The sequence below is a fragment of the Nuphar pumila genome, chromosome 13 (genome assembly GCF_984573655.1).
Source record: "Nuphar pumila chromosome 13, dmNupPumi1.hap1.1, whole genome shotgun sequence".
Taxonomy (NCBI): domain Eukaryota; kingdom Viridiplantae; phylum Streptophyta; class Magnoliopsida; order Nymphaeales; family Nymphaeaceae; genus Nuphar; species Nuphar pumila.
The window spans coordinates 95,943,350-95,955,800 of record NC_143261.1 but is presented as its reverse complement, the minus strand read 5'-3'; the positions used below and the strand labels follow the sequence as shown (position 1 = coordinate 95,955,800).

Below are 12,451 nucleotides of genomic sequence, written 5' to 3'. Positions count from 1 at the left end.
ACTAAGAGCAGGAAAAAGAAATCTTAAAATCATCTCGCAATCGTGCCATCGCCCGTGGTGTACCTAATCATCACCTGTACCAATAGAACGGGTTAGTTTCGCGAAAAACTAGTATGTGTACAAGAGAGGCTACAAAAAACTGAATTGAGAGCATTTAATTCATCAAGCTAAGCAGTTCAAAGCAGATCGGTAGTTAAACGGGTAAGCAGTTCAAAGCAGGTAAGCAGTGCAATTGTCAAACGCACATGACGATTAATTTGATCGTAAGTTGTGAACTACCCAGCAACTAGCAAGTCTTATGACCCATCAACCAGTGTGAACAGACTTATGTTTCGATATTACTGGCATGCGGGTACGCGAATCGTAGAAACAACTGAGACTAGTTCGGGAGTCAGTTATTCTATTATTTTCAATAACCCGAATAGCTAGTTGAGTCTGCTCCTAAGAGAACGGCTTTCAACCGAGAGAGGATTCTCCAAAGGTAGAAACAACTGAGACTAGTTCGGGAGTCGGTTATTCTATTATTTTCAATAACCCGAATAGCTAGTTGAGTCTGCTCCTAAGAGAACGGCTTTCAACCGAGAGAGGATTCTCCAAAGGCAGTTACTTGGCAACAGATGCATCCAATTTCTACAGAAGTCCATGGAATCTACCACCTAGGATAATGTCTGGTAGTCCCATTTCCCCTAACTCCAATGACTGGGGAGGCCGGATCTTTGCCCGTGGGGTGGTTGTTAACAACCTTTCCATTGGAGTTTTTGTACCGATCCAAACTCTCCCTTGACAGAAACAAAAGGCGAATGGGTGCGTTATGCGTTGCTTAACTAACGACCCATTTTACATGCTCTGGTCTTTCAACCGCTCGAGCATCTTGCCTGTGAAGGTGATCAATCACCATTTTATTTGATTACAGCATTGTGCATTTAGCATTGTTCGAGGTCGCTCGGTCGTCTCATCTGATCTTCGTAGTACTAACGTGCAGTGCACGTCTACAAGTACTCTAGGATGAAAGGGGTATAGCTCCTCAATAGGAGCCTCAACAGAAGTATTTCGCAAAGATGTAATGTTTCTCAAACTTTACTTTTGACATTCTTTATCTTTTAAAACAGTCAACAACTCGTGACAACATATGGCATGCGATTTTCTATAATCTCATCCACTATCGTAGTATTTGCATGCCTCGCATGACTCAATACTGGCCTCGATAAACGGGATACAGGTTTCTCAACAGAACCCCCGCCAAGAAGTCCGTTTGAGCCCCGTTTCGGGGTTACCCGAGATGTGTCGGATGCACAAACTAAAATAGACAAGCACATTTTTCCGAATACTTCAATTTGGGCAGTCTTTGATGCTTTTGCGCAGCTCCCTAAATTCTCAAGTCTACTTTGCAGGACTGCTCACTCGAAAAGCCAGGATCCTTGCTAGGGATGCCTCTCCTTAGACGAGGATGTATCGTTAAGCCCCCGACTCAACTCTTGTCGCAAGAGGAAGAGTGGTAAATGCCTTTGCATCCTCTACGAGGATGCCCTTTTTATAGAACATGAAATGAACAAAAACTTAAGCGTCATCTACCATGACAAGGCAGTAACGAAACATTTGCAAAAGCAGAAGCCTGGGCGCAAAGCGCGACGGCAAAGTAAAGACTGAAAGCAGAAGTGCAAACGCAAAGCCTGGGCGCAAAGCGCGATGCCAAAGTAAAGACATGAGAGAAAGTAAAGGACAAAGATCGTGAAACCGTGTCCTTGAGTAAACTGCATACTTGTATAAATATATATATATATATATATATATATATATATATATATCTTTTTTAATTAATTGAACTCAATTCAATTGTCCAAGTCCTCAGTGCAATCTTCCCCAACCTTGGGGAGTTGCGAGCTTGTTGGCGTCTGCGGGTGTAAGCGATTGACGGCTCAAATCGCGGGGCGCGAGCGGGATCCGTCGTACGAGCTGCAAAAGCAAGAAGTCAACATGCTATCTCAATCGAAAATAGATAGGACAGGGGCACTGTCGTTGTTCTGTCATAAAAGAGGCAGAGGCAGGGGCAGCGTGCCTCTACAAACCTGCTTTAAGTGTAAGAAGCAAAGGCAGAGGCTGCGAGCCCCTGCTGACCTGCTGTCAGCGAGAAACAGGGAGGCAGGGGGTTGCACCCCCGCTTGTCGATGGTTCAGACAGAGGCAGGGGTTGCACCCCTGTCTGATGAAAGCAACGAGGGAAGCAGGGGCTTCGCCCTGCCTACCGGAAGAGCAAAGAGGCAGGAGTGAGGCCCTTGCCCGCTAGCCACAAAGGGGGAGGCAGGGGGCTTGGCCCCTGCCTGACGAACACGCAAACAGGTAGGGGGCGAAGCCCCTTCCTGACGCCAGAGAAGAGGGAGCAGGGAGGGGGCTCTACCCCTCCCCTCCCCTGACCAATAGAGGAGGGAAGGGGGTCTCAGCCCCTTCTCAGCGAAGCATGAAAGCAGGGAGGGGGTCGACCCCTCCCCTAACATCAAAGGGACGGAGGAGGGGGCTCGACCCCTCCTCCTGCGTACTACGAAGGCAAGGAGGGTCCCCTCCCTTGCGTAGTTCGAAGGCAGAGAGGGCTCGAGCCCTCCCCTGCGACAAACAGAGGCAGGGAGGGTTGAACCCTCCCCTACGCATCAAAACAAGAAAACAGGGAGCGGCTCAACCCTCCCTGTAAAAAAAGGAGACGGGGAGGGGGTTCAACCCTCCCTGGTGAAAGAAAAGACAAGCAGAGGCCCCAAACCCCCTGTCGGAACCTTTCTCACAGGCGACAGGGGTTTTACCCCTGCCGACCTGTCGACAAATAGGCAGGGGCTAAAGCCCCTGCCGGACAGCCATTCCCTATCGTAAAAGACCGACAGGCAGGGGCTTTTTCCCCTGCAGTCGATGGAAGGAAGAAAAGAAAAAAGGAAGAGGAGGCGGCAGAGGGGTGCGCACCTAGGCTGCCAACCTTGGGTTTCCGGAAGGGAGCTCGGGTCGGGGTCGCCTGTGCCAATCCCGTCAATAGGAGAAGACAGGAGAGGTGAGGAGTGGTCACCTGAGGGCTGCCGGACGGGAGGTCGCCGATGGCGGTAGGTTGTCGGGGGATCTCCGACGAGCAGAAACGAGAGGGTCGGGGGAGAGAAAGTGCAGAAAGAGAGAGAGAACGGGAGAGCAGAGGGGAAGGAGGTTTCGAGAGACCCCCTCCCCCTTTGTCGCTGCGTGCTTTTTTTATAAGCACACAGCCAACTAACCACCCTGACGGGTCTGGGTCGAGTCCAGGTCCGAATCCGGCCCGGGTCCAAAAAAAAATATTTCTTCTTCGAGAGTTTTAGATCATGTCTATAGCCACAATATTGAAGAACATGGTGTGCATTACCAAAAGGCACAAAACTAAGTGACCTTAGATTTCATTGATTAATGAACTATTGTTTGTGCAAGCACGCGCGCACACACACACACACACACAGATGAGCCAGTGCATATTCGAATGAGTCAAACCCACCCAAAAGTCTTGATTCACCTGAAAATCAATCTGACCAAATTATTAGAGTGAATCAAGCACAAAGAGAGATAAACCAGCATATAGTCAAATGACACAATCCCACCCATAAGTCTTGAATCTTGATTAACCTTTGAATCAATCTGACCAGATCATTAGAGTAAATTGTTTACACAAATAGGTATCTGTACATGTGCACATCTGTACAAATTGCATGGCCAAATGCTTATGTATATGTTTGTTCATGGACATACATCCTAGAAACTTACAATATCATGGGCAGCTTAAACAAAGGCACTACAACTACAGTGAACGAAGAAAAAAAACTTTTTTATATATATCCATATATCGAGAATTCTCCAAGTAATGTAGAAAAATTACCTTCCATACGGCATCTCTTCTTGTACCAGTAGTAAAACAGGGATGGTGGGCTAAAAAGAAAAGCCTCTTGCAACCAGACAAATCATTTTTCATAGCTATGGAGGATATCACTAGCAAAGCCTTCACCAGAACCTCAGCTGATGGAACAAATGGCACTTGAGCATCCAATGAATTTTCTGCATCACTATGGTAACATATGATTAGAAATTCTTGACATTACAAAGTCCAAATTCAAGTCTATTATTTTACAACACATCAGAATACCTTATGAAAAGTTTTTCTAAGTCTTACAAATTGAAAACATTTGAAGTACTAAAACTATTCACTAGGCATTGACCGCAATAGAAGCCACAAGCAAAAAAGGTAACCTTACAAGCATAAGATTAATGACCACTCACACCCAAAGAACCAACAAAGCAAATATTTTATCATTGGTAATCAGATGTGTTGAAAGCAGCCAAAAAGAGCACAATGGATATTCTCATCAAGAACCTAGGAATTCCCATCAAAAACAAGAACCTAGCAATTGCAAAGGCAACACCATTTCTGTCTGTCAAAGTTCAAGCAAATAGTACTTTTCTGTATAACATATAACCATTAGGCATAATCATGATGAAGAATCATAAGCCATGTGATCATAAAAGAATTTGTATAGTGCATTACCACCCAAGAGAATATCTGAAACCATAAAATACATAGCTATCACACTATACTCACCTGCAAACATCTAACCAATAGCATATACAGAAATAGAAGACACACATCATGGAAACTCTCAACAAACACCTGAGTTAGTGATGGAATTATTAATTTGAATGGTGACTTTATATTGCATTACATATAGGGGGTTCCAAATTAAGGTGTTTAGACTTTTACACATGAAGTGTAAATAAAAAGAAAAGGAAGAAAAAAATATAAGCAAAAACTGCTGTACATAGAGTACATGAATTTTGTAATCTCGGTGAACTTTCAACACATTTTTTTCATGAAGAAATAACAACTAAATCAAGATAAGCAACAAGAAAAGAGTCAAAACACTAATTCTTCATATGACTAAAGAATTAATTCTAAAAAAAATGATTTTGTTATACACAAACACTTTATAGATGATGCCATTAAGGCTCAACTAAGGTCAGTCATTAACTTTGCCAATTATTCTTGACTGATGGAATTAACCCAGCTTCCAGTTCAATATGCTAGGATACATATACCTAGACCAGTGGTTTGTATATTCAACTGAACATCCTGAGTCAAGCACAATTTGCAACTCATGGCCCATCAATCCAAAACCAGCTTTTGGTAAGGCTTGAATCTTTGAACTAGGATTTGGTCAGACACGCTAACAAACAAATATGTACATCAAAAGCATCTTGATGGATCACAAGTTTCAAAAGAAAAGTTACTGAAAATAACATCATAGATTCACAACAGAGGTTAGTAACCTATCTTGCTGATAAGATGCCCAATATTAGTTTAAGATCATGATGGACATAAGAAATGAATAATCAGTTAAAGCTATACTCCCAATTCTGTAACACAGGAAATTGCCATAACAGAATTAATCTCTGTCACAGGGACTCGCCAACTAGGTGCCGCACCCGCGTCGCACCCGATGCACCCATTGTCATTTATGTCCAACTTTTGGACTTTATATATATATATATATGTGTGTGTGTGTGTGTGTGTGTGTGTGTGTGTGTGTGTTTGCCGCACCCCCGCACCGAAGTTTTTTGAAAGTGCCGCACCCCCGCACCCATGTGACATAGGAATTAATAAAGCTGGAAGAAGAAATTGGTGTATAATCATGCACAATCGAACCATCAAAAACCATTATAAGAATATAAAAGACTCAAACATCAAAGACATTTAGCTGATACAACCAAGTTAACAGAAAAACATAACATGAAACCTTTCAGAGTATGAATGCTGGTGTAAGGTATCAGTGGTACATGCAGAAGTGGAATGAACGGAAACTAATCCTCAATCTGGATGTAAAGAAAAGCCCAAAACAATCCACCCGTTTAAATGCTATCAGACTCCCACTCCCAGTACACTAAAGTTATTCACTATATGTTCATTGTATATGTGGTCAATGGTCAGCAAATATCACTGTCACAAAGAGAAACAAATATTTCCACCAAAATGTGCAGACCATTCAGTATCCCTGACAAGTATCTAAGTAAACACAACTAAACAAAGATCTCAAAGAGAAGCAAAGGTAGACTAGCAAACCCACAAACAAGAAGCAGATCAAAATCAAACTTCAGATAACTAAGCTGCCACATTTGTCCATGTGACAGTAGCTCCTCAACCATAATAGATTGCATCAAATAGAACAGAATGAAGCAAGACAGAAAAAAGCCTCAAGAGGTAACCAGCAACAAATGGTGGCTGGATATAATAAGAGATATTGAAAGAGATGACCTAATACAATCAGCCAAAACCCAGAAATGAAATTCTGAGAGCTTCAGCATCTTGTAACAACAGCACCAGGCATAAGGATAAACAAGAAGAGAATGGCTTTCATGATTATATCCAGTGGTGACGTGCAATGGTAAAATAAAAAGACCCTAATTGATGAACTCGGAAATTCTCATAGAGAAAACCAATCTATCCAAAAGCACATAAGTGACATCTTATACTAAAAATGACTAGCAAAAAACTCAACCCCAGAAATCCCTTGAATTTCTTTAAAATAAATCATCCTGTTGGATGTTTGACTAAATATCACAACTAAAGAATTAGTCAAAAGCAGTCCCGGAAGGAAATTATGGATACAATAAAACAGGACTTTTCATGAGTGCTCATGATTTAGATTTTGTAGTATCCATTCTGCTAGCACCACTTGCATACTCAAATGATTGTAAATGGTACACAAACAAATCAGACGTAATTTAAGCCAATTCATGCACTGTAACGACCCCAACTCCTACCTTTGAAAAATGCGAAATATTTTTTTTTTCTAAGAGTCGCGAAAAACTTCCCAGAGACCTGGGGTCCCTACAGTTCCAATTTCAGTTGGATAACCACACACCACAAAGCAACTTACATTTATCAATCATAACCAATCCACTGAACTCTTTTATTAATGAATCAATAAGAGTAATATGTTCAATGTCAAAAGTGAAATATCAAATTGCAGGAAATCAGAAGAACTAAAAGAAAACACAGGTAGAGCCACTATGTCCGTAAGTGAAGCCGTCTGAAACAAATGTGACCATCGTATCCCTAAGAAGCGAGTTGACTTCACTGATCACCTGTGCCTGGGAAAAACCAATAAATAAGAGGGTCAAAAATCCGAAGAATTCTGTGTACAGGTTTCCCTAATGAATCAAATAAGAAAAAAAGCATAAATAAGATCCATGTAATATTTTGAGGAATACGATTATAATCAATTCCTAAGTCAATTAACCATTCATGCATAATTAAACATTTAACATGAGGGAACACGAAATATGTAACATTGATCACAACTTAATCAATAAGGCAATTAAATGCAAAAGAGCTCAACATCATACAATGATCAACATAAACAACCAAGTGAACAGGTAAACATGCATGAACTAATGCATAGCAAGAATATGCATGATTTATGTGCAGTGCATGAACCATTTATTATCTTCCATTTAAGTTTTCCTCTTTCCATATGCATGTCCTATTAAATGCACACAATCCTTAAGTTTCTCTTTTTAATTACAGTGGCCCGCGGATACACCAAACGGGTACAAACCCCGAGGTCAAGTAGGGTTCCCGGGGTAACTTCACACAAAATTTGTATTTTATTACCGGGTTCCAAACTTAGCCCTCGACCGATATCAGGAAACAGCACCATCCATCGGAACCTTGAAAAACAGCATCCAAAGTCGGGGACACCAGGGAAAACAGCATCCACTGGCGCCACTTTCTTGGTATACTAAAACAAACTCACAGCTGTGACTAACACACCACTCTCGGGTAAAGTGGCGGATTCTCCCTAAAACCGTGGCCAGGAGAAGAACCTCAATATCGGGTTCAGGAGCAACAAAACGCACACGGAGTTTTTGTATCCTCACGGTTTCTCCTAAACCGCAATATCCAAGATTCCCACGCTAAAGCAGGGACATCAAGGAGAAAGTGAATTACACTGTTCTTTACTTTCTTTTATCTGGTTATTAATTCATTTTCTTTTACATTTGTCAATTTATATGCAGAATTAATAACATAAGCTTGCACATCAGCATGCTAAGCTTTTCACGGGACCACAGCCCGTGACAACATAGAACAATGCGGTAAAACAACAAATCTCACATTTGATTTGTTGCAATGCATCAAAATAATTAAAACGGAGAACAACTAGTTCTCGAGGCTCACCCAGCCTCCTGATGATCATTTGATTATCAATGCATTGACATGCAAAAATCATGAATAACAGTTCATTATGAATTCTTTTCTATGTCTTCATTCCATACACATGCTCATATCCCATGTATGATTTTATTTAGCCTATGCATTTATGTCAATGCATGCTTTAACATACTTGTTTTTGTCACATACATACTTTGATGAAATTACACATCTTAATCAGCATATGAACCTTCAAGTGGCAGTGCACGTGTCAATACATCAAGTTAGTGTACAATATGCATAAGATGTAGCTTTGCAGCAAATACTTTGATTTTGGCTTAATGTGTGAAATGTAGAAAAACAAAACATATCATGCTCTTACACACATAGGTCTGAATATCAGGTAAGCATAAATGTGAAAATTTCAAGAAGAACTGAACCTTACACAAGCTAATTTAACTCAGTCTATAATATTTAGTTTAAGCCGTGGAAAACAGCCTGTACGACAACAACCGAAAACATTTACATGTTTAGCTAAATTATGATAACATCCATAACGTTTGTGTCATACAGATTACATGGGTGTATGCCTAACAATCTTTGCACGTCCATATGCCTCTTAATCACCTTGTAAATAGGTATGACAGGATGCATGACATTAATCAATTATGCTACCAAGAAATCTAACAATCATGAGGCAAATGACCACTTACACATGAGTATATAAAAAAAAAATAATATAATCATGCAAAGCTGGACTAACACAGGTATAATGTAGTCTTATTTGAGAAGCAATGACCCAGCCAATATATTGAAACCAAATTAACAACATAATTAACACGTAACTAAATTTGTATATTAAACATAAACTCAATCATTTCATGTATCGAAACATAGGCAACTTATGAATAATCAGATCAATAGAGAAATCAGATAACCAAAAGCTTCATAAGACATCAATTGAAATCTTAAATATATATATATATATATATATATCCTGTTTGTGATCTACCCATCCTAATGTAGAACAGGATTGATGACAGGGCAGTCGACTCATTCAGGAGCCCCCTCCACAGACCAACCCGAAATCCAAACCCATTTTTCCTTTGAATTTCAGTCGTACCCTTGGTTCCGACATACCCAGCAAGAGCTCGGTTCAAACCGACTCTTGTGCTCAGCTGGACATGTACCATAAACAGATGTAGTATAAGAGAACTTTAAATTTGTATAGATACCGAAACTACATAAGTGGTCAATTTAAATCCATGTCCAACATGCTAACCCAAAGAAGTCAAGATATTTTATAATCAACTATACTAAAAAGGAAATTTGCGCATGTAAATAGGTCTGAGTTTGTTCGCAAATTTAACCACGTAAATCTTTTAACATGCTGTCCACCATATCAGCAATGAGTCATGGAATCAACACATCAAAAACTTCAGGAAACCTTAACTGCAACCCTGAATACATATACATATACATGCTGACCCGTGTGTGCGTATATATATAAATATATATATATATATATACATATATATATACCAAAATTAGTATGTTGGCAGACCTATTTCAATAAACACACAAGAGTTCTACATACCGGGAGTTATTACTACCGGTCACTGAGAGCAGCCCAAAAAGAGTGGCATTTATCAGACTTTCTCTATGTGTTTTTCAACAAATATATATATATATATATATATATATATATATATATATATATATATATATATATACTAGTGCAAATTGAAAAGGGCCAATCTAAGATTTCATTATATTTCTCAGTCTCAAAAAGTATATCAGATCACAAGAGTGTACCATTCAGCATGTCTGCAATTTATCTTAGTTGTTTTCCACAGATAACACCATGAACGAATATGTATTTTCAGAAATTTGTCCATAAAATTTCCAGACTTCGGAATATAGCAAGCGTTAAGCCTATTCCAATACTTATTAAGACTACATAGATTTTAAAGCAACATCAAATGACTATTAAACAGGCAGAGATTTACCTAGATGAAAATTTACCAGAAAACATAATGCATACGCCAGTTAATAAACAGAGGCTCATTCAGTTGGACATCAGAACCCGAAAACATAGGTCGTGCAGAAGTTCCCTCAGATAGGTATCGATGAAAAACAAACCAACACACTAAGGCATCCCTTTTACATGCAAGAGGAAAAACAACCAAACGCATGAATGACTATGATTCCTTCACCTCGTTCAGAATATATTGGCAACACAACTCATAATCCCAACATTAATCCCTACCAAACTATCGCATGGGATACAGACCTATGCTCCCATTCTTGATTGAAGCAAAAGAGAACCCGTACCTTTTAAAATCCAATGTTTGGGGTTGCTGCCGTGCGAGAAAGAGCTATTCCACCGGCCTCGACTGCTCCGGTGTCGTGGTGGTTGCACGCAAGGGAAAAGACAACAGAAGGGTTGTCGTAGCCTGCGGTGGCTGCTGGTGGCTGCAGCCTTCCGGCGACTTCCAGCCTTCCGCTGCACGTCTACACGAGAGAGAGAGAGACGAGGGAAGGGAGAAACGAGGGAGACAAGGGAAGAGGGTGAGACCCCCTCTTCCACCTCCCATTTATCGCCGAACCCCTCCCTTCTTGCCGAGATGGGTGGGGTTTCGGTTACGCCTGCGTAACCCCCACCCTCATGCCCCTTTCTTGATTTGCTGAAGACCTAACGGGCAACCCTTATCGGGTTGCCCCTTTCTTTAAAAAGGGTTACACAGGGGGCGCGGCTCGGGTCCGGACCCGAGGCCCGTAACCCGACCCCCAAACTATATGGATCCATCAGTTGGATCCAAATGGATCCAACTATGGATCCTCAGATAAATAAATAAAAATTTAAATTTTATTTATATATTCTTCTTATTATTATTATTATTAGTTTTATTATAGATATGGATATAAAGACCATTTTTATGGATCTTAGATCCACATGTTGGATCCATTTGGATCCAAACACGAATCCAACCTTAAATACTTGGTTTTTCTTTTCTTTTTCTTTTCTTTTTTTATACTATTAATTATTTATTTAACTATTATAAGTATAGTTTTAATACCTCATGGTGGGTTATTTATGCATTCATTTCTGGATCCGGTAACGGATCCGAGGCCCAAATTTAGAAAAATACTCGTTATTTTCAAATAGATTTAAATAAATAAATTACAAAAATTGAGGTTATTACATGCACACACCGCCGTGCACGCACACACACAAAACAGCTGTTGAGCACGCATGCTTGCAAGCACACTGAAACACACACATGTGCAATGGACAAGGAGATCATTGATCTTCAGACTCTTTTAATGGACCAGGAGGTCATTGATCTTCAGACTCTTTTACTAGTTAGACAAAATGCAGCATCCACAGCAACTATGCTAAGATTTTGCACACTACCCTGGTTGTTTGCAGATGATACCAATTTATTCCTGCTGATGAAAGCTGCATAATGTTGATCATCTACAGGGCGATGTTTAATCTCTCATGCTATCAAAAGCAGGTCTTCCAGAACAGCTTTTATTTTGTGCTCCCATTTAGAAAATTTCTAACCCACTATTGAGAGCAGTTGAGGATGTCCGTTCAGATCAGGCAACCAAACCTAGTTATGCCCTAGGTTAGATTTCTAGCCGTTGGACTAGCTCCAACGGCCAGATTTTGGTCAAGTTCCAACCGGAACTTGACCAAAACACTAACTATTTAGTTCTATTTGAATTGGATAGTTAAAATACAAAAAAGTAAATAAGAAAAAAATAAAAAATATATAAAATACAAAAATACAAAAATATTTTACATTTTAACACTCCCCCTCAAACTTACGGTACAATGAGCGGAAGTTTGTTTAAGATAAAGTGAAATCAGGGTGCTGCAAGAGACTTGGTGAAGAAGTCTGCTAACTGGCATTCTGATGTAACATATGGAAGATCAATGGTTTCATTCAAGTACTCCTCTCTGACATAGTGACAATCCATTTCAATGTGTTTGGTACGTTCGTGGAACGTCTGGTTGCTTGCAATGTAGATTGCACTCTTGTTGTCACAACACATTCGTGAAGCATGTGTTGTTGCAACTCCCATGTCTGCAAGTAGACGACGGAGCCATACGACGTTCATTGTAGTGGTTGTCATGACTCGATATTCGGCCTCAGTGGAGGATAGAGAAACCTTCTGTTGCTTCTTGCACCTCCACGATATGAGAGATTCAGTGGTTGAGGGACTATTATTAGGATCATCTCCCCAATCA

At 40.3% G+C, this 12,451-nt stretch overlaps 1 protein-coding gene across 3 annotated transcripts in view; it reads right to left on the bottom strand.

Moving 5' to 3' along the window:
* Nucleotides 1-12,451, bottom strand: part of LOC149819311 (protein ILITYHIA-like) — a 139,057-nt gene that overhangs the window by 95,580 nt on the left and 31,026 nt on the right. For all 3 annotated transcript variants that reach the window (XM_089985129.1, XM_089985130.1, XM_089985131.1), the window contains one exon: nucleotides 3,868-4,051. In XM_089985129.1, the coding sequence (XP_089841255.1) occupies nucleotides 3,868-4,051 (184 nt within the window). The remainder of the gene's footprint in view (nucleotides 1-3,867; nucleotides 4,052-12,451) is intronic.